This window comes from Trachypithecus francoisi, unplaced genomic scaffold (genome assembly GCF_009764315.1).
Source record: "Trachypithecus francoisi isolate TF-2019V2 unplaced genomic scaffold, Tfra_2.0 Lachesis_group11, whole genome shotgun sequence".
Taxonomy (NCBI): Eukaryota; Metazoa; Chordata; class Mammalia; order Primates; family Cercopithecidae; genus Trachypithecus; species Trachypithecus francoisi.
The window spans coordinates 84,914,517-84,942,147 of NW_022681456.1; the positions used below are offsets into that span (position 1 = coordinate 84,914,517).

The window sequence follows — 27,631 nt, forward strand, 5'->3', positions numbered from 1 at the left end:
GAGACCATTCTGGCTAACACGGTGAAACCCCGTCTCTACTAAAAAAAATATTAAAAAATTAGCCGGGCATGGTAGTGGGCGCCTGTAGTCCCAGCTACTCGACGGGCTGAGGCAGGAGAATGGTGTGAACCTGGGAGGCGGAGCTTGCAGTGAGCCGAGATGGCGCCACTGCACTCCAGCCTGGGTGACAGAGTGAGACACTGTCTCAAAAACAAAAAAGAAAAAGAAAAAGAAAAAAGAGAGAAGAGAAGAAAGAGGAGGAGAAGAGAGGAGAGAGAAAAAAAGAAAGGAGAGGGGAGGGGAGGGGAAGGGAGGGGAGGGGAGGGGAGGGGAGGGGAAGGGAGGGGAGGGGAGGGGAGGGGAGGGGAGGGGAGAGGAGAGGAGAGAAGAGGAGAGGAGAGGAGAGGAGAGGCGAGGCGAGGAGAGGAGGCTGGGTATGGTGGCTCACGCCTGCAATCCCAGCACTTTGGGGGCTGAGGTGGGCAGATCACGAGGTCAGGAGATCGAGACCATTCTGGCTAACACGGTGAAACCCCGTCTCTACTAAAAAAAATATTAAAAAATTAGCCGGGCATGGTAGTGGGCGCCTGTAGTCCCAGCTACTCGACGGGCTGAGGCAGGAGAATGGTGTGAACCTGGGAGGCGGAGCTTGCAGTGAGCCAAGATGGCGCCACTGCACTCCAGCCTGGGTGACAGAGTGAGACACTGTCTCAAAAACAAAAAAGAAAAAGAAAAAGAAAAAAGAAAATTCTAATCGTAAGTCATTTACTTTTTTTTTTTTTTGACACGGAGTTTTCACTCTTGTTGCCCAGGCTAGAGTGCAGTGGCACCATCTCGGCTCACTGCAACCTCTGCCTCCCAGGTTCAAGAGATTCTCCTGCTCAGCCTCCCAAGTAGCTGGGATTACAGGCACACACCACCACACCCGGCTAATTTTTTTTGTACTTTTAGTAGAGACAGAGTTTCACCATGTTAGCCAGGCTGGTCTCAAACTCCTGACCTCAGGTGATCTTCCCGCCTTGGCCTCCCAAAGTGCTGAGATTACAGGCGTGAGCCACCGTGCCCAGCCAGAAGTCATTTACTTTCAAGATGAGATCTCAATAGCATCTATGCCATTATGAAGTGAATGAAGGAAAGATATCATCCAACACATAAGGATTCACCCTAATGATGATTAAAAAGGGGGAAAACCAATATGGACATTTCTTTTTACCCCCAAAGATTTTTAAATAGGAAGGGGAAGTGGGGGGGAAAGGAGGGAAATATTTAAGTAGCTCTATAATCGACAAAAAGTAGAGAAAGAATTAAGCAATAGCACAGTAATACAAGACATTGTTACATGATCAACTATGAAACTCAAATCAGCTATTTCATTATTTCAGAGGTTTGAATACCAAGTGTGTAAGTGTTTTGTAGCTGAATAGTCTGTCAAGGGACAAAAGGAGAGGTAACTAAACTTAAAATGCCAGATGAAGTTGACAAAGTAAACCACTTGTGAATTTACTTTTAGCACTGTAACTTGATAAATATAATTAGACATTGATGGGCAAATATGATTTTGTGTCTAGAACAATACTAGCAATCTTGACTGTTAAAAAGAGTCTAGTATACCATCCCCAGAGAAAGAGACACAAAAAGATGTTTTAAATGTTCAGGATGATTCTGATACATAGTCAGATATGGGAGAAAAATACCATCTGACAAAATCAGGACTCCCAAAAATATAAAAAAAGTTATAATGGCTTGATCTCATCCTTCTCTAATCTCTAGAGGCTGTCTTCAGAGGAAATTAGGAACAATGTAAAGTGCATCAGCAATCTGTGGGAATCACAAACAAGCCCACTTCCAACCTTGGATTACCCCCCAAGTCTGCTTTCTTCTAATCAGTGCTAGACTCAGAGATCAGTAAGGAAAATATAAAAAGTTATACATATCTGGAACGGGCACGGTGGCTCATGCCTGTAATCCCAGCACTTTGGGAGGCCGAGGTGGGTGGATCACAAGGTCAGGAGATCGAGACCATCCTGGCTAACACAGTGAAACCCCTTCTCTACTAAAAATACAAAAAATTAGCTGGGCGTGGTGGTGGGTACCTGTAGTCCCAGCTACTCGGGAGGCTGAGGCAGGAGAATGGCGTGAACCTGGGAGGCGGGGCTTGCAGTGAGTTGAGATCACGCCACTGCACTCCAGCCTGGGCGACAGTGCAAGACAACAAAAAAGTTATGCATATCTATCCTCCTGTAAATTAATGTCATAAATATAACACGTTCTCAAGTATTTGCCGTGGGTTCTTTTCAAAGTTTCTTGTATTTATCTCATGATTTTTGACGCCTGGTTGCTTGACAAACAGTATACATAACCCAAGGATAAGGCCCACAGGAGATTTTTGGCAAAATATTTTTTACCTAATTAACTAGTAAGCCATATGAACAAGCAGGCCACTTACGGTCTAAAGACCTGTCCACTATTGCCATTATTTAACTCAGTGTTATTCAAACTATCTAGGGTAAAGAACTAGCTGTTATTTTGTTGTTTTAATTTCTAATGCTTTGAAAACCAATGCTTTTGTAATCTACAATAAAATGAAGCTTGAGGATTATGGTGGTGTAAAGAGGTAGGCAAGTCCTCTCCTTAAAACACAAGCATAAAATGAGGCCAGGCACAGTGGCTCACGTGTATAATCCCAACACTTTGGGAGGCCAAGGCTGGTGGATTACTTGAGCCTAGGAGTTTGGGACCAAAATGGGCAATATGGCAACACCCCAGTCTCTACAAAAAATTTTTTAAAAATTAGCTGGGGATGGTGCCTCACACCTGTGGTCCCTGCTACTCGGGAGGCTGAGGTGGGAGGATCATCTGAGCCTGGGAGGCAGAGGTTGCAGTGAACCATGATCGCGCCGCCACTGCACTCCAGCCTGGGTGACAGAGATCCTGTCTCAAAAACAAACAAAAAAATGTGTAAAGCAACCATTTCAGGGCTCTGGAAATCAACCAAAGGCAGAAAACAAATTATTGGGAAACTGCTAAAGCTTTAAGTAAGAACAGTGAAGTCCGTGTCTTTCTTTGCCTAGAGTAGGGCTGCTCCCATTCCCCATCTCTAGCTTCCTCGAGAACAGTTAACTTTACCAGGGCTGGGCTAGCCATGACAATCAGCAGCTTTACTGACAACAGGGCTAACTCGATTTGAAAAGGACTTGAAACCCCACAGCTCTGTCAGCTAAAGCAAGAACTCAGCAGGAAATAAACAGAAAACTTGCATTTTTACTAGTCTGAAGTTGGGGTCTTGGCTGGGTGAGTGATAAACAAGTAGGAAATTTAAAAGGGAAATCCTGTAAATGAACAGGCCACAGAAAAGCTAGATAAGCTCTCTACCATCCCTAGCTAAACAGAAAACTAGATAAATGCATAAAGGAGATCCAAGAGTAGCTACAGGAAAGTAAAAGTTAAAGCAGACTTGAGAATGGTCTGAACTTTGAATGTACTCCTCAGCCTACATAGATCAATCAGCAGAGGATGAAAGCCTTATGGGCTTGAGGTGCCAGAGCAAAACCTCTGTCCAAATAAGCTGCTGATCACTAACCACTGCAGACACAGAGGCAACCCCAAGAAGCCAGGCTAAAAAGTAAAAACTACATTTTTTTTTTTTTTTTTAGCACAGATGTAGTACTGGCTGTACACTTGGAGGAGGAAGATTCTTAAGTCCAGAAAAAAAATTTTTTTTTTTCAAATACTCTCAGAAAATAAAATGAGAATCCAGAGTTAGCACAATACATTACCTAAATGAAAGAAAAAAGTAAGGGAGGGAGTGTGGAAGGGAGGGAGGGAATGAAGGAAGAAGGAAAGAGTGACTCATACATATTAAAAACCCCAAATACCAATAAATATAAATTGAATTTTGTTTTTTTTTTTTTTTTTTTTTTGAGACGGAGTCTCACTCTGTTACCCAGGCTGGAGTGCAGTGGCGTGATGTCGGCTCACTGCAACCTCTGCCTCCTGGGTTCAAGACATTCTCCTGCCTCAGCCTCCCGAGTAGCTGGGATGACAGGTGCACACCACCATGCCCGGTTAATTTTTGTATTTTTAGTAGAGACGGAGTTTTACCATGTTGTTCAGGCTGGTCTGTCTCGGCCTCCCAAAGTGCTGGGATTATAGGAGTGAGCCACAGTGCCCGGCCTTAGAAAACTGATTCTTGAGAGGGTCCAGTTGATGGACTTACTAAGACTTCAAATGTTCAAAGAAGTACAGAAAAGTATATCAAATTATTTCAAATAATTAAAGGAAAATATAATTGCAATGACTCAACAAATTGGGAACCTCAATAAGGAAACTGTAAAAAAAAAAAAAAGAAGGAAAATTCCTTTTTTTTTTTTTTTTTGAGATGGAGTGTTGCCTAGGTTGGAACGCAGTGATGTGAATCTTGGCTCACTGCAACCCCTGCCTCCCAGGTTCAAGTGATTCTCTTGCCTCAGCCTCCCAAGTAGCAGGGACTACAAGTTTGTACCATCACAACCAGCTAATTTTTGTATTTTTAGTAGAGACGGTTTCACCATGTTGGCCAGGCTGGTCTTGAACTCCTGATCTCAAGTGATCCGCCCACCTCGGCCTCCCAAAGTGCTGGGATTACAGGCATAAGCCACTGTGCCCGGCAAGAAATGAAGGGAAATTCTAATTGAAAATACAATACCAGAAGAAAAATTCACTAGACAGACTTAACAGCAGATCCGAAACAGCAGAAGGAACAGTAAACTTGAAAAGAGATCAACAGAAATTAAACAATCTAAAGAGCAGGGGAAAAAAAAAAAAACACTGGGAAAAAAGGAACAGAGCCTCAGTCACCTGGTAGGGAAACATCAAGCTTACTTATATATGTGTAATAGAATCCCAAGAAGGAGAGGAAAGAGAAATATATTTTTTGAGAAATAATGGCCAACATTTGAGGAAATTCCCAAGAGATCCATACTAAGATGTATGAGAGTCAAACTGCTAAAAACAAAGGAAAATATTGACAGCAACAGGAGAAGAATGACTCATTACAACAGGGGAACAATATGACATATTGTGTGGAATGGCATATTCTACGTACTAAAACAAAAAATTATCAATGAAAAAAAAATTTTTTTCTTTTTTTAAATGGAGTTTCACTCTGTCGCCCAGGCTGGAGTGCAGTGGTGCGATCTTGGCTAACTGCAACCTTTGCCTTCCAGGTTCAAGCAAGCCTCCCACCTTCAGCAGGTGCTGCCACACCTGGCTGATGATTTTTATATGTAGCAAAACTACCCTTTGGAAATACAGCTGGGCATGGTGGCTCACGCCTATAATCTTAGCACTTTGGAAGGCTGAGGTGGGCAGATCACTTGAAGTCAGGAGTTTGAAACCCTGTCTCTACTAAAAGTACAAAAAAAAAAAAAAATTAGCTGGGCATGGTGGTGTGGGCCTGTAGTCCCAACTATCAGGAGGTTGAGGCAGGAGAATCTACTGAACCTGGGAGGCAAAGGGTGCAGTCAGCCAAGATTGTGCCGCTGCACTCCAGCCTGGATGATAGAGTGAGACTCCATTAAAAAAAAAAAAAAAAAGAATAAATTATTTAGCAATAAACTTAACAAAAAAATGCAAGAGTTGTACATTTAAATCTGTAAACCACTGCTGAGAGAAATTAAGATCTAAATAAATGCAGAGATATAGTAGTAAGTTCATGGACTGAAAGCCTCCATAGTGTTAAGATGACAGTTCTATACAAACTGGCCTACCGATTCAGTGCACTCTCTATCAGATTCCAAGCAGATATTCTTGTAAGAACTAACAATCTGATTCTAAATTTTATATGTAAATGTAAAGAAACCAAAATAGCCCAAAAAATTCTGGAGGGAAAAATCACTGGAGGATGTATCTTCCTTACTTACTAAACTATATTTACTATAAAGCCATACTAATCAATACAGTGTACTAGCATAAAGACAGATATATGTATCAATGTAACAGAAGAGAGTCCAGAAATAAATCTTCACATGGTCTACTGATTTTCAACAAAGGCGTCAGGGCAATTCAATGGAGGAAAGGATAGCCTCGCCAACAAAACGTGTTGTAACAACTGGATATCCATATGCAAAAAAGTAAACTTAGACTCTTACACCTCATATAAAAACTAACTCAGCCGGGCGTGGTGGCTCTCACGCCTGTAATCCCAGCACTTTGGGAGGCAGAGGCAGGCGGATCACGAGGTCAGGAGTTCAGGATCAGCCTGGCCAAGATGGTGAAACCCTGTCTCTACTAAAAATACAAAAATTAGCCAGGCTTGGTGGCGGGTGCCTGTAATCCCAGCTACTCAGGAGGCTGAAACAGAGAACTAACTGCTTGAACCTGGGAGGCAGAGGTTGCAGTGAGCTGAGATTGCGTCACTACACTCCAGCCTGGGTGACAGAGGGAGACTCCATTTAAAAGCAAAACAAAAAAAAAAACTAACTCAAACAGGATCACAGACTTTAAAATATACGAGATAAAACTATAAAACTGGGAAAAAGTCTTTCTGACTTTGAGTTAGGCAGAGAATTCTCAGACATGATACCAAAACCCAATCCGTGACAGGAAAAAAATAAAAAGATAAATTGGGTTTCATCAAAATTTAAAACTTCCACTCTTTAAAAGACATCATTAAGAATTATTTTTTTTGAGACAGAGTCTCACTCTGTCGCCCAGGCTGGAGTGCAACAGCAGGATCTTGGTTCACTGCAACCTCCACCTCCCAGGTTCAAGTGATTCTCCTGCCTCAGCCTCCTGAGTAGCTGGGATTACAGATGCCCACCACCACACCCAGCTAATTTTTGTATTTTTAGTAGAGATGGGGTTTCGCCAGATTGGCCAGCTGGTCTTGAACTCTTGACCTCAGGTGATTCACCTGCCTCGGCCTCCCAAAGTGCTGGGATTACAGGTATGAGAAACCGCGCCCTGCCCATTAAGAAAATTAAAAGACAAGCCATGGAATGGGAGAATATACTTGCAAAGCATGTACCTGATACAGAACTTGTATTCACAATATACAAAGAACTCTTAGAATTCAATAATAAGACTCCAAAATTTTCACACGGATCAAGATTGAACAGACATTTCACCAAAAAAATACATAAATGGCTAAAAATCACATGAAAAGATGGTCAACATCATTAGTCATTAGGGAAGTACAAATCAAAACCACAATGAGATACCATTATACATCTATTAAGATAGCTATAATAAAAAAAAAAAAAAAAGACTGACCATATGGAGTGTTGGTATGAAATCCTGATATATTGCTGGTGGGATTGTAAAATTGTATATCGCCACCTTGGAAAACAGTCTGGAAGTTTCTTACAAAGTTAAAGAAGTCCACTCCTAAGTATCTCCACAAGAGAAATGCAAACATATGTCCACATAAAGACTTGTAAGCAAATGTACATAACTGACAATCATTCATAACAGCACAAACTACAATCCAAAATGAATAGCAACTGGTAAATGGATAAATGTGTTATAACAATACTACTCAGTAGTAAAAAGGAGCAAACTACTGACACATTCAACAATATGGAGGAACCTTAAAAACATTACACTAAGTGAAAAGAAGCCAGACATAAAAACTATATTGTACTAATATATGTATATGAAATTTCTAGAAAACACAAAAATAAAGTGACAGAAGATCAATGTTTGCTTGTGGCTGGGGTAGGGAGCAGGAATTGATCACAAACAAGAGAATATTGGGGGATAAGGAAAAGAAGACTTTGTTAAGAAAATTAAGAGACACGGTCCCGCTCTGTCACCCAAGCTGGAGTGTAGTGATCACAGCTCACTGCAGCCTCAAATTCCTGGGCTCAAGTAATCTTCCCACCTCAGCCTCCCAAATAGCTGGGACTATAACAGGCATGTGCCACTATAATTCGTTAATTTTTTAAATTTTTTTGTAGAAACAGAGTCTTTTTTTTTTTTTTGAGATGGAGTTTTGCTCTTGTTGCCCAGGCTGGAGGGCGATCTCGGCTCACCACAACCTCCACCTCCCGGTTCAAGCGATTCTCCTGCCTCAGCCTCCTGAGTAGCTGGGATTACAGGCATGCGCCACTACACCCAACTAATTTTTTTTTTTTTTTTTTTTGGTAGCAGAGACAGGGTTTCTCCATGTTGGTCAGGCTAGACTGGAACTCCCAAACTCAGGTGATCCGTCTGCCTTGGCCTCTCAAAGTGCTGGGATTACAGGCGTGGTGGCCCAGTTAAGACAGTCTTACTATGTTGTCCAGGCTGATCTTGAACTCCTGGCTTCAAGTCATTCTCCTGCCTCAGCCTCCCTAAGTGCTGAGATTATAGGCTTTAGCTACCATACCCAAGCAGAAAGTGTTTTAAAACAAGATTTTGGTGATGGTGCACAACTCCATAAATTTACTAAAAATAATCAGATTATACACTTGGGCACATTTTAAGTTATTTAAATTATACCTCAATAAAACTGTTTTTAAAAGGGCTGAGATGTTGCCACACTGTCAAATCACTATCAAAGAGTTCTTAAACACACTTCATTTCTATATACTTCTCCAGTTCACAGACAGGAATAGGGTCTACAGACCACACTCTTAAGAAGCACAGCTCTGACTTCCGCTAGATATTGGCTAATAGGCTTGGAGTAATCGATAATTTTAACTGAAACTGACTTAATTTAATTTAAGCTGTTCAAGTTTAACTCCACTATTTCATTAAATAAGGAATTTACAAGTATTACTGACAAAAGGAAAATATGAAAACATGGTCTATTGCTAAATAAAAGCATAACTCCTTACAAAATAAGAGTCTATAAATGAAATACCACCAAGAACAATGACTACCATAGACCCTTTTTTTTTTTTTTTTTGAGATGGAGTCTCGCTCTGTCACCCAGGCTAGAGTGCAGTGGTGTGATCTTGGCTCACTGCAACCTCCGCCTCCCAGGTTCAAGGGATTCTCCTGCCTCAGCCTCCTGAGTTGCTGGGACTACAGGCGTGTGCCACTACACCTGGCTAATTTTTTTATTTTTAGTAGAGATGGGGTTTCACCATCTTGGCCAGGCTGGTCTCGAACTCCTGACCTTGTGATCCACTTACCTCGGCCTCCCAAAGTGCTGGGATTACAGGCGTGAGCCACCGCACCTGGCCGACCCTGCTTTTTAATGTAGTATAATCAAGTAGATAGAGCCAGTATATTTACAGATTAGACTACTAAAACCCAAAGCAATGAAACTTTAAACGTATAAATGAATAAATGGAATACTGTAATATTATATATTTCATGGGACCAAATATCAGGCATGCAAATGAATTACATGAATAGATTTGTTTCAGAGAAAGTCGCAACAACATGTAAGCTTTACTTTGTTTCCAACTAAGTGCAAATCTAGGCTAAGTTCAACAAAAACTGGTAAGCACTTAGTGTCTATGTTATAGTCTAAAATTTAAATTCATTTTATAGTAATATTTACATTCATTTTATAGTAATTAGATACCAGTTACAAAAAGCAACTGATGGGGACAGGAGGCAAAGAAATTCTAGGCAGAAAAGGATGGGTCACCGGTGAAAACCCCACCCTCAAGCCAAAATGCCTGAAACCTCGGCCCAAAGTGAGAACTTATATCCCTGTTTTCCTGTTTGAATGTTTTCCTAAACCACCCATGGCCCTGCCCTGCCCCATTCTGTGCCTATAAAGACCCCAGACTCAGCTGGCAGAGAGGAGAACCAGCTGGACATCAGGATGTTGGAGAGAAGCGGGTTGACTTTAGAGGGACAGCTTGATGGTGTAACTTTGGAGAAAAATTTAGCTGGAGACAGCTGGACTTCAGGGAAAGATTACCTACCCCCACCCCACCAACCCCTTTTCAGCTCCCCTTCCTGCTAAAAGCCACTTTCATGAGCAATAAAATCTCCTGCATTTACCATCCTTCAATTCATTGTGTGACCTCATTTTTCCTGGACGCCAGACAAGAGCTCAGGAGCCACGAGTGCTGATACAAAAGGCTGTCACACTGGCCCTTTGCCCTTGCTGGCAGAGGGCAGCCACCCCACACAACGGGGCAAAGGGCCCACTGAGCTGTTAACACTTAAGCCGTCCACAGATGGCAGAGCTAAAAGAGCACTGTAATATGCCCTCTGGAGCCTTGGGAGTCACAGGCACCCCACAGCCTGGACGCTGCCACAGCAGCCAGCTGGTTCCAGCACTTAAGCCCTCCAGTTCCTGCCTTGTTCACTCACGCTCTCCTTCCCGTGAGGAGTTGAGAGAAGCAGGCTGAGCAAAGGAGAGACTCCTGCAAAGGGGTCAGGGAAATATCCTGCTTCACAATGATACTTTTTTTACAAAACACAGACATGAAATAAAGACTCTCTCATTTTAAAAAGATCAAAGCAATTTGCTGAAGTTAACTTTTTTTAGGAAAAATTAAATGCTCAACTTTTCCAGAACCCTATTTTTACTATAGTATTTCTCATTTGCAGGGCAAAAACAGATGCTCAATGTTTCAACCATAACTGGGAAAAAAACAAACTGAATTATAACAACTAAGAAAAAACAAACTTGGTTTGTTATTAAAAAAAAACTTTTCCATTGGTAAATTTCATTCCACAGAACAGTTCAGCTTTAGTAATCTAAGCATTCCCTAGAGCTCAGATTCTTCCTATAGATTTACTACACAATGAAACTACAACTTTCGAAACCACAAATCTGGTTTATTTACTTTCTTATGAGGTTTTTGAATTACCAAGTCAAAATCAGCTTTAGAAGCATTTTCTTCATATTTAACATGTGAGACCTGTATCTATGAAGCTTTGTTTTGAATTAAAGAATACTAACTTTGAACTGGAAATTAAATTGAATGAGGGGAAAATGCCAGGATATCTATGATCATTCTTTTAATCAATATATACCAGTTATGTACAACAGTTCTAGTGCTATTGTTCACTTTGTCCCTTTAAATTTTTGCCGCTTTCTAGAAAAGTAGAAAAAGGTTTTGCAGAATCTTTGTTGTCCTTCCCTCCATTATAACTACCCTTCTATCTCCTGACTCTTTGCACCCTGTATTTCACTTTAGATAAGAAGCTAGAGGAACAATCCCGGAAGGAAAGCTAAAGAAGGAAACAAAAACCAGAAGCATTTACTCTTGCTCCGCTGCCTTTCTCTAGAAAAATGTCAACTCAAACAACATAGAACATCCTGCAACAAGCTAGCCCTCTTAACCACATCTCCCTAACATATGTTCAGTATTCAAAAACGCATCTTTAAGATAGTAAGTATATCATAATTTGATAAGTTTGTGTGAGTAGAAAAGCTATTGTTATATGAATTAATTCTCAGACTGGTAATACACAAAGCTATAATCTAATATCCATAAATACTTGTAAAACCATTCAAAACACATTAGGACAGTTTTTAAATATACAGCTATAAATGGGGATCGTTATAGCTATGCTTTTAACAATTTATGCCCACATGTATCTTACCCTTCTGGCTCTGTTTCCTGGACATTGTCGTTTCTTAGATCTCAAAAAATATACAAGAAAAGTATCCTTTTGCCTTGTCTGGATTTTGTGTAGGTATCTCTGATTCAAAAGTGGGCAATGGAAGTGTGCAGTTGGAAGCAAAAAATACGAAATCCTGCTGCTGGAAATTCTGCTCACTAGCTATCAATCTCCTTTCCTTTTCTTGTGTCGACTTCTTATCAGGAAGAATCATTGCAGATATTCATGTCTTCTTTTCCAGGGAGATTCTGGAGGGAAAAACACACACATATACTATTACAGTAATGACTATCTGTACAAAATTTCTGAGATATCCACAAGGTTTCTTTTGTATTTCTCTGTACAAAACTAGTTTTAAGTACTATAGAAACAATGTAGCTGCTGAAAAGCAGAATTTTTCTTAAGAAAACTTAATCTTAGAATCAGATTATCCCCTTAGTTTAGAAAGTATGTTCTCTTAGTCTTCTTATCTTTTGTATCCATCTAAAATATCCCCATCTCTGCTTTGCAAACTAAAATGTTAACTCTTACCACTCCCCAAGATCTTTCTTTTTTTTTTTTGAGATGAAGTCTTGCTCTGTCACCAGGCTGGAGTGCAGCGGCGTGATCTTGTCTCACTGCAACCTCTGCCTCCCAGGTTCAAGTGATTCTCCTGCCTCAGCCTCCCGAGTAGCTGGGACTACAGGCGTGCAACACCATGCCCAGCTAATTTTTGTATTTTTAGTAGAGGCGGGGTTTCACCATATTGATCAGGACAGTCTCTATCTCTTCACCTTGTGATCCATCTGCTTTGGCCTCCCAAAGTTCTGGGATTATAGGCATGAGCCATCTGATCTTCCCATCCAAATCAAGGGTCTATTCTCTTCCTCTAGAATTTCTTTTTGTTTTGTTTTTTGTTTGAGATGGAGTTTCGCTCTTGTTGCCCAGGTTGGAGTGCAATGGTGTGATCTCGGCTCACTGCAACCTCCGCCTCCCAGGTTCAAGCGATTCTCCTGCCTCAGCATCCTGAGTAGCTGGAATTACAGGCACCCACCACCACACCTGGCTAATTTTTTGTATTTTTTTTTTTTTTTTTTAGTAGAGATGGTGTTTCACCATATTAGCCAGGCTGGGCTCTTGACCAGGCTGGTCTCGAACTTCTGACCTTGTGATCTGCCTGCCTTGGCCTCTGAAAGTGCTGGGATTACAGGTGTGAGCCTAGAATTTCTTTTCTTTTTTTTTTTTGAGACGGAGTCTCGCTCTGTCGCCCGGGCTGGAGTGCAGTGGTTGGATCTCGGCTCACTGCAAGCTCCGCCTCCCAGGTTTACGCCATTCTCCTGCCTCAGCCTCCCGAGTAGCTGGGACTACAGGCGCCCGCCACCTCGCCTGGCTAGTTTTTTGTATTTTTTTAGTAGAGACGGGGTTTCACCGTGTTAGCCAGGATGGTCTCGATCTCCTGACCTCATGATCTGCCTGTCTCGGCCTCCCAAAGTGCTGGGATTACAGGATTGAGCCACCGCGCCTGGCCTAGAATTTCTTGTATCTAACCTCTTCTCAGGTTTCCCAGCTCAAATACAGTTGTAAAAAATATATGGGGGTGGGATGTGAAATGTTGAGAAACACACTCACTGTACAAACCCAAAGAATGGACTTAGAGGCTCGAAAAACAGCAAATGTGAGACTTTTTAATAATGGTCTAGCCAGGTGGAGTGGCTCATGCCTGTAAGCCCAGCACTTTGGGAGGCTGAGGCAGGCAGATCACCTGAGGTTGGGAGTTTAAGACCAGCAACATGGAGAAACCCCTTGTCTACCAAAACTACAAAATTAGCTGGGCGTAGTGGTGCATGCCTGTAATCCCAGCTACTTAGGAGGCTGAGGCAGGAGAATCGCTTGAACCAGGGAGGCGAAGGTTGTGGTAAGCCAAGATCGCGCCATTGCACTCCAGCCTGGGTGACAAGAGCGAAACTCCATCTCAAAAAAATAAATAAGTAAATAATAATAATAATGGTCTTGCAAGATCAGGTGTTTGGTGGGTAGGCACACTGGGACAGTCACAACAGGTAATTTATCTCTTAGCGTACAAGTCCCTCCGCCAATTCCTCAATGGTTAAGTACTGTGGGGTGACAATCTTCCCGGGCGTTGCCAAAGTTTATTATCTCCCTTATAAGGTTATACCCCATCCCCTTCCCCTCTTAAGTTTTGATTTCTCAATAACGAAACTTTCTTCCCTTTTATGGACGGAACCCTCCTCTACATTCGGTTCACTTACTGTGACCTCCTAGGCGCATGAGCTGTGTGGTTTGTTACATTTGCAGGCCAGCTGCCAGTACTTAGATTTATCATGCCTTGAAAACAAACCATTTAAAATGTTTTTTCACATGAAAGGAGGGAAGTGCAAAGGAATTTTAACATGGAAAACTGAAACATCAAAATGAGATTAGTCCATACTGCAGGAAGCTCCTTTAAATTACAAACATACAAATGTTGTTTTTCTATATTAGTAAACATTTTAAAGATACACGCCCATTATTCCTGGGTAAAAAAAACATAAGTTCCTGCCAGCAGAGATGGGCTGATAATTTAAATAAATAAATAAATAAATAAATAAATAAATAAATAAGGGGATGGAACCTGCAAACTCCACCTCTCAGGTTCAAGTGATTCTCCTGCCTCAGCCTCCCGAGTAGGTGGGATTATAGGCATCCGCCACCACGCCCAGCTAATTTTTGTATTTTTAGTAGAGATGGGGGCTCACCACGTTGGCCAGGCTAGCCTTGAACTCCTGACCTCAAGTGATCTGCCCGCCTCAGCCTCCCAAAGTGCTAGGATTACAGGCGTGAGCCACCGCGCATGGCCAATTTTTTTTTTTTTTTCTCTAGAGACAGAGTCATGCTCTTGTTGCCCAGGCTGGAGTGCAATGGTGCCATCTTGGCTCACTGCAACCTTCGCCTCCTGGGTTCAAGTGATTATCCTGTCTCAGCCTCCCAACGAGCTAGGACTACAGGCACATGCCACCACACCCGACTAATTTTTGCATTTTTAGTAGAGACAGGGTTTCGCCATGTTGGCCAGGCTGGTCCTGAAGTCCTGACCTCCAGTAATCCATCTGCTTCGGCCTCCTAAAGTGTGGGATTACAGGCATGAGCCATCATGTCTAGCTGAAATTTTTTTTTTTTTTTTGAGACGGAGTCTCGCTCTTTGGCCCAGGCTGGAGTGCAGTGGCGCGATCTCGGTTCACTGCAAGCTTCACCTAAGGGTTCCCACCACCCTCTTGCCTCAGCCTCCTGAGTAGCTGGGACTACAGGTGCCTGCCACTGCGCCCGGCTACTTTTTTGTATTTTTAGTAGAGACAGGGTTTCACCGTGTTAGCCAGGATGGTTTCGATCTCCTGACCTCGTGATCCACCTGCCTCGGCCTCCCAAAGTGCCGGGATTACAGGCATGAGCCACTGAGCCCAGCCGAAAAATAATAATTTTTTAAAGCATAGGATGATAGAACTCCTATACCTGGACACCTGACTGGAAAAACATTTACAAAATGAAATGCAAGAAGGAAAGGAGAGTACGCTTATATGAAATATTTTCCAATTTGAAAAGAGGAGACTGAAGAGTCAAGAGGCAATTCTGTGAAAGTTTTAAAAATATTCCATCAAGATTAAGAACTTCTACAAACCACAGCAGGACCTCAGGAAAAGCAGTGTGAGTACTTGAAACTTACCATCTTCCAGAACACTGAGCCAAGTTGAGAGAACTAGCCAAAGCCTACGGAAATACATGGAATATACCCCTGGATATGGCACACTTAAAAAGATTTTAGAAAAAAGAACAGAACTCAGATCTGCCAAAAATAACTGAACCCTTCAGTGGTAAGCTTCTCAACAGCACATGTCCTCAGGTTAAAGAGGATGAGGCCAGGCATGGTGGTCCATGCCTGTAATACCAGCACTTTGGGAGGCCGAAGCAGGTGGATCACCTGAGGTAGACCAGTCTGACCAACATGGTGAAACCCCACTTCTACTAAAAACACAAAATTAGCTGGGCATGGTGGTGCATGCCTGTAATCCCAGCTACTCGGGAGGCTGAAGAAGGAGAATTGCTTGGACCCGGGAGGTGGAGGTTGCAGTGAGCCAAGATCACACCACTGCATTCCAGCCTGGGCAACAAGAGCAAAACTCCATGTCAAAAAAAGAAAAGAAAAAGAAGAAGAAAAATGAAAAGAGGATGAAAGCAACAATCGACAACTAACCATAGTGGATGAGCAGGGGTGGGTGAGATAGGTCCCAAAGAAGACTGGAAACATATCAAGGATATTTCATCTATACTCTAGCTACAAACAAAAAGGTGTAAACAGACCTATCCACATGTAACATGAAGAAGATAAACAAAAATGACAAAGCAACTATCAAACCTACTATAAAAAAAGAGAAATACAATGAGAGAAGAAATTTCCATGCAACAGATGAAGAACCCAATCTGGAAAACAATATAAGCCCTCAAACCAAAAGCAGATTCCACCTTGAATACTTATTTGAATATTTCAAATAAGAATGTGAATTCAAGTTGAATTTTTAAAAAAAACTATAAGTCGGGAGCAAGATGGCCGAATAGGAACAGCTCCAGCCTCCAGCTCCCAGAGCGAGCGACACAGAAGATGGGTGATTTCTGCATTTTCAACTGAGGTACCAGGTTCATCTCACTGGGAAGTGCTGGACAATTGGTGCTGGTCAGCTGGTGCAGCCCAACCAGCGAGAGCTGAAGCAGGGCGAGGCATCGCCTCACCTGGGAAGTGCAAAGGGGAAGGGAATCCCTTTTCCTAGCCAAGGGAAACAGACACACAACACGTGGAAAATCGGGTAACTCCCACCCTAATACTGTGCTTTACCAAGAGTCTTAGCAAACGGCACACCAGGAGATTATATCCCACACCTGGCCCAGAGGGTGCCATGCCCATGGAGCCTCCCTCATTGCTAGCACAGCAGTCTGAGATCTAACTGCAAGGCGGCAGCGAGGCTGGGGTAGGGGTGCCTGCCATTGCTGAGGCTTCAGTAGGTAAACAAAGCCTCGGGGAAGCTCTAACTGGGTGGAGCCCACCACAGCTCAGGGAGGCCTGCCTGTCTCTGTAGACTCCACCTCTGGGGACAGGGCACAGTTAACAAAAAGCAGCAGAAACCTCTGCAGATGTTAATGACTCTGCCTGACAGCTTTGAAGAGAGCAGTGGATCTCCCAGCACGGAGGCTGAGATCTGAGAACGGACAGACTGCCTGCTCAAGTGGGTCCCTGACCCCTGAGTAGCCTAACTGGGAGACATCCTCCACTAGGTGCAGACCGACACCTCACACCTCACACGGCGGAGTACACCCCTGAGACGAAGCTTCCAGAGCAAGAATCAGACAGCAGCACTTGCTGTTCAGCAATATTCTATCTTCTGCAGCCTCTGCTGCTGATACCCAGGCAAACAGTGTCTGGAGTGGACCTCAAGCAATCTCCAACAGACCTACAGCTGAGGATCCTTACTGTTAGAAGGAAAACTAACAAACAGAAAGGACACCCACACCAAAATCCCATCAGTACGTCACCAGTATCAAAGACCAAAGGCAGATAAAACCACAAAGATGGGGAAAAAGCAGGGCAGAAAAGCTGGAAATTCAAAAAATCAGAGTGCATCTCCTCCTCCAAAGGAACGCAGCTCATCACCAGCAACGGATCAAATGACTTTGACGAGTTGAGAGGAGAAGGCTTCGGTTGCTCAAACTTCTCAGAGCTAAAGAAGGAACTACATACCCAGTGCAAAGAAACTAAAAATCTTGAAAAAAGAATGGAAGAATGGATAACTAGAATAATCAATGCAGAGAAGGCCATAAACTAACTGACAGAGATAAAAACCATGACACGAGAAATATGTGACAAATGCACAAGCTTCAGTAACCGACTCGATCAACTGGAAGAAAGAGTATCACTAATTGAAGATCAAATGAATGAAATGAAGTGAGAAGTCTAGAGAAAAAAAAGGAAAAAGAAATGAACAAAGCCTCCAAGAAATATGGGATTATGTGAAAAGAACAAATCTACGTCTGATTGGAGTGCCTGAAAGTGAGGGGGAAAATGGAATCAACTTGGAAAACACTCTTCAGGATATCATCCAGGAGAACTTCCCCAACCTAGTAAGGCAGGCCAACATTCAAATTCAGGAAATACAAAGAACGCCACAAAGATACTCCTTGAGAAGAGCAACTCCAAGACACATAACTGTCAGATTCACCAAAGTTGAAATGAAGGAAAAAACGTTAAGGGCAGCCAGAGAGAAAGGTCGGGTTACCGACAAAGGGAAGCCCATCAGACTAATAGCAGATCTCTCGGCAGAAATTCTACAAGCCAGAAGAGAGTAGGGGCCAATATTCAACATTCTTAAAGGAAAGAATTTTCAACTCAGAATTTCATATCCAGCCAAACTAAGTTTCATCAGTGAAGGAGAAATAAAATCCTTTACAGACAAGCAAATGCTTAGAGATTTTGTCACCACCAGGCCTGCCCTATAAGAGATCCTGAAGGAAGCACTAAACATGGAAAGGAACAACCAGTACCAGCCATTGCAAAAACATGCCAAAATGTAAAGACCATCGAAGCTAGGAAGAAACTGCATCAACTAACGAGCAAAATAACCAGCTAATATCACAATGACAGGATCAAGTTCACACATAACAATATTAACCTTAAATGTAAATGGACTAAATGGTCCAATTAAAAGATACAGACTGGCAAATGGATAAAGAGTCAAGACCTATCAATTTGCTGTATTCAGGAGACCCATCTCACATGCAGAAACACACATAGGCTCGAAATAAAGGGATGGAGGAAGATCTACCAAGCAAATGGAGAACAAAAAAAAGTAGGGGTTGCAATCCTAGTCTCTGATAAAACAGACTTTAAACCATCAAAGATCAAAAGAGACAAAGAAGGCCATTCCATTATGGTAAAGGAATCAATTCAACAGGAAGAGCTAACTATACTAAATGTATATGCGCCCAATATAGGAGCACCCAGATTCATAAAGCAAGTCCTTAGAGACTTACAAAGGGACTTAGACTCCCATACAATAATAATGGGAGACTTCAACACTCCACTGCCAACATTAGACAGATCAACAAGACACAAAGTTAACAAGCATATCCAGGAATTGAACTCAACTCTGAACCAAGCGGACCTAATAGACATCTACAGAAGTCTCCACCCCAAAGCAACAGAATATACATTCTTCTCAGCACCACATCGCACTTATTCCAAAATTGACCACATAGTTGGAAGTAAAGCACTCCTCAGCAAATGTAAAAGAACAGAAGGTATAACAAACTGTCTCTCAGACCACACTGCAATCAAACTAGAACTCAGGACTAAGAAAATCAATCAAAACCGCTCAACTACAAGGAAACTGAACAACCTGCTCCTGAATGACTACTAGGTACACAATGAAATGAAGGCAGAAATAAAGATGTTCTTTGAAAGCGATGAGAACAAAGATACAACTTACCAGAATCTCTGGGACACATTTAAAGCAGTGTGTAGAGGGAAATTTATTTAAATGCCCACAAGAGAAAGCAGGAAAGATCTAAAATTGACACCCTAACATCACAATTAAAAGAACTAGAGAAGCAAGAGCAAACACATTCAAAAGCTAGCAGAAGGCAACAAATAACTAAGATCAGAGCAGAACTGAAGGAGATAGAGACACAAAAAACCCTCCAAAAAATCAATGAATCCAGGAGTTGGTTTTTTGAAAAGATCAACAAAACTGATAGACCACTAGCAAGACTAATAAAGAAGAAAAGAGAGAAGAATCAAATAGATGCAATAAAAAATGATAAAGGGGATATCACCACCTACCCCACAGAAATACAAACTACCATCAGAGAATACTATAAACACCTCTACGCAAATCAACTAGAAAACCTAGAAGAAAGGGATAATTTCCTGGACACTTACACTCTCCCAAGAATAAACCAGGAAGAAGTGGAATCCCTGAATAGACCAATAGCAGACTCTGAAATTGAGGCAATAATTAATAGCCTACCAACCAAAAAAAGTCCAGGACCAGACGGATTCACAGCTGAATTCTACCACAAGTACAAGGAGGAGCTGGTACCATTCCTTCTGAAACTATTCCAATCAATAGAAAAAGAGGGAATCCTCCCTAACTCATTTTATGAGGCCAACATCATCCTGATACCAAAGCCTGGCAGAGACACAACAAAAAAAGAGAATTGTAGACCAATATCCCTGATGAACATTGATGCAAAAATCCCCAATAAAATACTGGCAAACCGAATCCAGCAGCAAATCAAAAAGCTTATCCACCATGATCAAATGGGCTTCATCCCTGGGATGCAAGGCTGGTTCAACATACGCAAATCAATAAATGTAATCCAGCATATAAGCAGAACCAAAGACAAAAACCACATGATTATCTCAACAGATGCGGAAAAGGCCTTTGACAAAATTCAACAGCCCTTCATGCTAAAAACGCTCAATAAATTCGGTATTGATGGAATGTATCTCAAAATAATAAGAGCTACTTATGACAAACCCACAGCCAACATCATACTGAATGGGCAAAAACTGGAAAAATTCCCTTTGAAAACTGGCACAAGACAGGGATGCCCTCTCTCACCACTCCTATTCAACATAGTGTTGGAAGTTCTGGCTAGGGCAATCGGGCAAGAGAAAGAAATAAAGGGTATTCAGTTAGGAAAAGAAGAAGTCAAATTGTCCCTGTTTGCAGATGACATGATTGTATATTTAGAAAACCCCATCGTCTCAGCCCAAAATCTACTTAAGCTGATAAGCAACTTCAGCAAAGTCTCAGGATACAAAATTAATGTGCAAAAATCACAAGCATTCTTATACACCAGTAACTGACAAACAGAGAGCCAAATCATGAATGAACTCTCATTCACAATTGCTTCAAGGAGAATAAAATACCTAGGAATCCAACTTACAAGGGATGTAAAGGACCTCTTCAAGGAGAACTACAAACCACTGCTCAGTGAAATAAAAGAGGACACAAACAAATGGAAGAACATATCATGCTCATGGTTAGGAAGAATCAATATTGTAAAAATGGCCATACTGCCCAAGGTAATTTATAGATTCAATGCCATTCCCATCAAGCTGCCAATGACTTTCTTCACAGAATTGGAAAAAAACTGCTTTAAAGTTCATATGGAACTACAAAAGAGCCCGCATTGCCAAGACAATCCTAAGTCAAAAGAACAAAGTTGGAGGCATCACGCTACCTGACTTCAAACTATACTACAAGGCTACAGTAACCAAAACAGCATGGTACTGGTACCAAAACAGAGATATAGACCAATGGAACGGAACAGAGTCCTCAGAAATAATACCACACATCTACAGCCATCTGATCTTTGACAAACTTGACAAAAACAAGAAATGGGGAAAGGATTCCCTATTTAATAAATGGTGCTGGGAAAATTGGCTAGCCATAAGTAGAAAGCTGAAACTGGATCCTTTTCTTACTCCTTATACGAAAATTAATTCAAGATGGATTAGAGACTTAAATGTTAGACCTAATACCATAAAAACCCTAGAAGAAAACCTAGGTAATACCATTCAGGACATAGGCATGGGCAAGGACTTCATGTCTAAAACATCAAAAGCAATGGCAACAAAAGCCAAAATTGACAAATGGGATCTAATTAAACTAAAGAGCTTCTGCACAGCAAAAGAAACTACCATCAGAGTGAACAGGCAACCTACAGAATGGGAGAAAATGTTTGCAATCTACTCATGACACAAGGCTAATATCCAGAACCTACAAGGAACTCAAACAAATTTACGAGAAAAAAACAACCCCATCAAAAAGTGGGCAAAGGATTGAACAGACATTTCTCAAAAGAAGACATGCATACAGCCCACAGACACATGAAAAAATGCTCGTCATCACTGGCCATCAGAGAAATGCAAATCAAAACCATAATGAGATACCATCTCACACCAGTTAGAATGGCAATCATTAAAAAGTCAGGAAACAACAGGTGCTGGAGAGGATGTGGAGAAATAGAACATTTTTACACTGTTGATGGGATTGTAAACTGGTTCAACCATTGTGGAAAACAATATGGCGATTCCTCAAGGATCTAGAACTAGATGTACCATATGACCCAGCCATCCCATTACTGGCTATATATCCAAAGGATTATAAATCATGCTGCTATAAAGACACATGCACATGTATGTTTACTGCAGCACTATTCACAATAGCAAAGACTTGGAATCAACCCAAATGTCCATCAGTGACAGACTGGATTAAGAAAATGTGGCACATATACACCATGGAATACTATGCAGCCATAAAAAAGGATGAGTTCATGTCCTTTGTAGGGACACGGATGCAGCTGGAAACCATCATTCTCAGCAAACTATCGCAAGAACAGAAAACCAAACACTGCATGTTCTCACTCATAGGTGGGAACTGAACAATGAGATCACTTGGACTCTGGAAGGGGAGCATCACACACCTGGGCCTATTATGGGGAGGGGGAAGGGGGAGGGATGGCATCGGGAGTTATACCTGATGTAAATGATGAGTTGATGGGTGCTGATGAGTTGATGGGTGCAGCACACCAACATGGCACAAGTATACATATGTAACAAACCTGCACATTGTGCACATGTACCCTAGAACTTAAAGTATAAAAAAAAAAAAAAAAAAAAAACCTATAACATAGGCGGGCGCGGTGGCTCAAGCCTGTAATCCCAGCACTTTGGGAGGCCAAGACGGGCGGATCACAAGGTCAGGAGATCAAGACCATCCTGGCTAACACAGTGAAACGCCGTCTCTACTAAAAAAAATACAAAAAACTAGCCGGGAGAGGTGGCCTGTAGTCCCAGCTACTTGGGAGGGTGAGGCAGGAGAATGGCGTAAACCTGGGAGGCGGAGCTTGCAGTGAGCTGAGATCCGGCCACTGGACTCCAGCCTGGGCGACAGAGCGAGGCTCCGTCTCAACAACAACAACAAAAAATGATAAAAATAGAAGAAAAATAAATCTGATTGCAAAGTTAAAGAAAAACTGGAAAACAAAATTATGGATCCAATAAGTCAGAAATAGCAAGAAACAGAATAGACACAGATGAAAATAGAATGAATGGAATGAAACAAACCCTTCAGAAGAAAAAAACAGAGAAAAGCAATTATAATAGAACATTAGGGAACAAAAAATGATCCAATCTAAGAATAACTGGAATCAATACAAGGACTTAAAAATTATAGGACTTGGCCAGGCGCAGTGGCTCACACCTGTAATCCCAGCACTTTGGGAGGCCAAGGTGGGTGGATCACAAGGTCAGGAGATCGAGATCATCATGGCTAACATGGTGAAACCCGTCTCTACTAAAAATACAAAAAATTATCCAGGCGTGGTGGCACGTGCCTGTAGTCCCAGTTACTCAGGAAGCTGAGACAAGAGAATCGCTTGAACCCTAGAGGTGGAGGTTGCAGTGAGCTGAGATTGCTACTGCACTCCAGCCAGGTGACAGAGTGAGACTTCACCTCAAAAAAAAAAAAAAAAATTATAGGACTCAATAAAGGGAACAGAAAAATCATTTACAGATAATAAACAGGAAATTTCCCTTTCTTTTTTTTTTTTTTGAGACGGAGTCTCGCTCTGTCGCCCAGGCTGGAGTGCAGTGGCGCAATCTCGGCTCACTGCAAGCTCCGCCTCCCGGGTTTACGCCATTCTCCTGCCTCAGCCTCCCGAGTAGCTGGGACTACAGGCGCCTGCCATCTCGCCCGGCTAGTTTTTTGTATTTTTTAGTAGAGACGGGGTTTCACCGTGTAGGCCAGGATGGTCTCGATCTCCTGACCTCGTGATCCACCCGTCTCGGCCTCCCAAAGTGCTGGGATTACAGGCTTGAGCAACCGCGCCCGGCCGGAAATTTCCCTTTCAATAAAGACCTGAATCTGTTCATTCCCCACTACCTCCAATCCATCAGAAGAATCCCATCTGTTCCACCTTTAAAATACATCCAGAGTCGAACCACTTCTCACCACCTCCACTGCTACTACCCTTGTCGAAATCACGAGAATCTCTCATCCTGAGTCTTCTATTCTGCCATTCTCACTTCTATTTCACTATGGCCGCTATTAAAATTATAAGACAGCATATGTCCCACTTCTGCTGCTGAAAGCTCTCGGGAAGCTCCCCATTTCATTTAAAATAAAAGCCAGTCCTTACAGTGGCCTAAGCGGTCTTGTCTGTTCTGATGTCCTTCCTTTACCTTTACTCCACTGGAGCCACACTGGAGTCTCTTTATCATCCCTTTTACACTCTAGATATGCTCTCACCTTAGGGCCCTGAAGGTGTTCCCTCTGCCAGGAATGTTATTTCCCACAGTTATCTACATGGAATACTTCCTCAATCTCCTTCAGGTCTTTTTTCAAATGTTATCTTCTCTGTGGTTATTCACAAGAAACCTACTGAACCTGTGGTAAGAACAGTGGCAGTCTATGGCTGCTCCCATGACATACCCCTAAATGAGTGGGAAAGGTAGTTCTACCAAGGTAGGGAAAGCCATGAAAACCAGGAGCTTCACTGACAGAGGGGGCTGACTTGTAAAGCAAAGCACAGAAAAACCCCATGCCCACAGGCAGTAACAGTTCACTTTCTTGGTGGCAAACAAGCAAGACCAAGGGCTCAGCTAGCCTGAGGTTGCTGTCATGGCTGGTGCAAGCAACAGAACAGGAGACGAGATAGAAATTTAAAAGGGAAATCCAGAAACAAGACTAAGGGACCTGGGCACCATGGCTCATGCCTGTAGTCTCAGCACTTTGGGAGGCCAAGGAGGGGGAATTGCTTTAGCCCAGGAGATCGAGACCAGCCAGGGCATCATAGCAAGACTGTGTCTCTACAAAAAATACAAAAATTAGCTGGGCATGGTGATGTGTGCCTGTACTCCCAGCTACACAGGAGGGCGAGGTGGGAGGATGGCTTGAGCGGAGGAGGTCGAGGCTGCAGTGAGCCATGACTGCCACTGCACATCAGCCTAGGCAACAGAACAAGACCCAGTCACAAACAAACAAACAAACAAACATAGCCTGGCAACAGAGTAAGATCCCACCTCGACAAAAAATAAAATTAAAAAATTAGCCAGGGATGGTAGCACACACCTGTGGTCCCAGCTACGTGGAAGGCTAAAATGGGAGCACTGCTTGAGCCTGGGAGGTTGAGGCTGCAGTGAGCCATGACTGTGCCACTGAACTCTAGTCTAAGCAACAGAGCGAGACCCTGTGTCAGAAAACAAAGACTACAGGGGACCTTGGTAAATGTTCCACACATTCATGATGCAGATATTGGAGAAGGTCCAAACTATCCACACATCTCTGGCTGATCATAAGCGTACACATAGCAGCAGCAAAGACTTAAAAAGGCCCAGTGGAAAGTAAAAATTATGAGCTTTGAAGGCGGTCACCATCACACAAAGATCTACAGGCAGAGAGTGCAAGCTTTACTGGCTCATGGTGTTTTAGTACAACCTTTAACCAATCGCTAACTGACCAGTAGGATAATAGATACAGATGTAACTTCAGCAAGCCAGACTTTAAAGTTTTTTTAAAAAATTAAAACAAAAACAGTAAAAACTGAGCAGATCCTTTAGTTTATGAAATCATATCAATGCTACGAAGGCAAGGGTAAAGGCTATGTGTACTTTTGAAACTTCATGTGCGATTGATGGTGGTGCTGAGACATGAAAGGCTAACATGAACGAGGAGAGGTAAGAGCACATGACGAAACTTGGTGGTGCGGAAAAGACTTTTTCTTTTTTTTTTTTTTTTTAAGACAGAGCCTCACTCTGTCACCCAAGCTGCAGTGCAGCGGTGTGGTCTTGGCTCACTGCAACCTCTACCTCCTAGGCTCAGATGATCCTCCCACCTCAGCCTCCTGAGTCGCACCATCACGCCTGGCTAATTTTTTTTATCTTTTGTAGAGGCAGTGATTCACTTCATGTTGCACAGTCTGGTCTCCAACTCCTAGGCTCAAGCAATCCTCCTGCCTCAGCCTCCCAAAGTGCTAGGATTATAGGCTTGAGTCACCATGCCTGACCCATAATGGATATTTTTTAACCTGGTGATATGTGTCTCTCAATTTTGAGGCTTTGGTGAGGGGCTATGCAGAGAGCAATAATAGCAAAAGATTTATGAATGTTTTTTGTATTCAAAGAACATCTACATCTGTTGGAAAACTTTAAGTGAGTTTTGTTCTTAGATAGCCCACATTAGTTGAATGTATTAAGTTAACCAACACTTGTATTTCCCCTACCTCTCTGACAACTGCTGTAAATGCTATATGATGTGTGCTCTCTTCTGTTGCTGACATGCAAGTGTGGTCACATGAACTGAAGTGGATGGCTTGAGAATACAGATAGGCTTGTGGTGTAGTCTGCAGGAGTACTTGGAAGCAGAGTTCACTTGTGAGCTCAGGTGTCACAAAGAAGGGTGGACGTTCTAATATCTGGTTAGCTACTTAGTGGCTGGGTGCAGTGGCTCATGCCTGTAATCCCCGTACTTTGGGAGGCCGAAGTGGGTGGATCACGAGGTCAGTAAATCGAGACCATCCTGGCTAACACGGTGAAAGCCCATCTCCACTAAAAATACAAAAAAAATAGTCAGGGGTGGTGGCGGGTGCCTGTAGTCCCAGCTACTCAGGAGGCTGAGGCAGAAGAATGGTGTGAACCCGGCTTGCTTGCAGTGAGCCGAGACCGTGCCACTGTACTCCAGCCTGGGTGACAGAGCAAGACTCCATCTCAAAAAAAAAAGAATGCTATTTGCTGCAATTCTGTGTCCCGTGCTTGGATTTTGTCTTTTTTAGAGCCAGGGTCTTGCTCTGTTGCCCAGGCAGTGGCACAATCATAACTCACTGCAACCTCAAACTCCTGGGCTCAAGCAATTCTTCTGTCTCAGCCTGCTAGGTGGCTGCAACTACAGGCACACACCACCATACCCAGCTAACTTATTTTATTTTCTGCAGAGACAGGGTCTTACTATGTTGCCCAGGCTGGTCTTAAACCCTTGGCCTCAAGCAGTCCTCCCGCCCTGGCCTCCCAAAGTGTTAGGATTACAGGCCTGACGCACTGCGCCCAGCCCAAACTGATTTTAAAAAATAATTTTAAAAAAATATATAGGCCGGGCGCGGTGGCTCAAGCCTGTAATCCCAGCACTTTGGGAGGCCGAGGCGGGCGGATCACGAGGTCAGGAGATCGAGACCCTCCTGGCTAACACGGTGAACCCCGTCTCTACTAAAAATACAAAAAACTAGCCGGGCGCGGTGGCGGGCGCCTGTAGTCCCAGCTACTCGGAGGCTGAGGCGGGAGAATGGCGGGAACCCGGGAGGCGGAGCTTGCAGTGAGCCGAGATCGCGCCACTGCACTCCAGCCTGGGCGACACAGCGAGACTCCGTCTCAAAAAAAAAAAAAAAAAAAAAAAAAAAATATATATATATATATATATATATATATAAAAACTGAGCAGAGACATTAGCAACCAGCAGCCACATACCACAGTGAGAAAGAGATTCCACAGATTTAGTCCAGGAAAGTTACTTAAAAAATAAAAACAATAAAGCAATGACAACTCTCAGGAGGAAAAATCCAGAAATCAAAGTTGCTACAATATAGTAGGTAAAATGTCCAGTTTCAACAAAAAGTTATGAGACATTCAAAAATGCAGGAAAATGTGACCCAAATGCATGAGAAAAAACAACATGGAGTTGGAAATGCCCCTGAGTAGGCCCAAATGCTACACTTTGCAAAGACTCCAAATTCTTTAAAGGACTAAAAAAATATGAGAACAATGCCTCAAACAAAAAGAAAATCTTTTTTTTTTTTTTTTTTTTTTGAGGCGGAGTCTTGCTCTGTCGCCCAGGCTGGAGTGCAGTGGCCGAATCTCAGCTCACTGCAAGCTCCGCCTCCCAGGTTCCCGCCATTCTCCTGCCTCAGCCTCCCAAGTAGCTGGGACTACAGGCACCCGCCATCTCGCCCGGCTAGGTTTTTTTGTATTTTTAGTAGAGACGGGGTTTCACTGTGTTCGCCAGGATGGTCTCGATCTCTTGACCTTGTGATCCACCCGTCTCGGCCTCCCAAAGT

At 42.7% G+C, this 27,631-nt stretch overlaps 1 protein-coding gene across 9 annotated transcripts in view; it reads right to left on the reverse strand.

Annotated features, from left to right (window-relative positions):
- Positions 1-27,631, reverse strand: part of SPATS2 (spermatogenesis associated serine rich 2) — a 172,112-nt gene that overhangs the window by 69,080 nt on the left and 75,401 nt on the right. For all 9 annotated transcript variants that reach the window (XM_033222200.1, XM_033222193.1, XM_033222201.1 and 6 more), the window contains one exon: positions 11,482-11,747. In XM_033222200.1, the coding sequence (XP_033078091.1) occupies positions 11,482-11,506 (25 nt within the window). In that variant the 5' untranslated portion in view covers positions 11,507-11,747. The remainder of the gene's footprint in view (positions 1-11,481; positions 11,748-27,631) is intronic.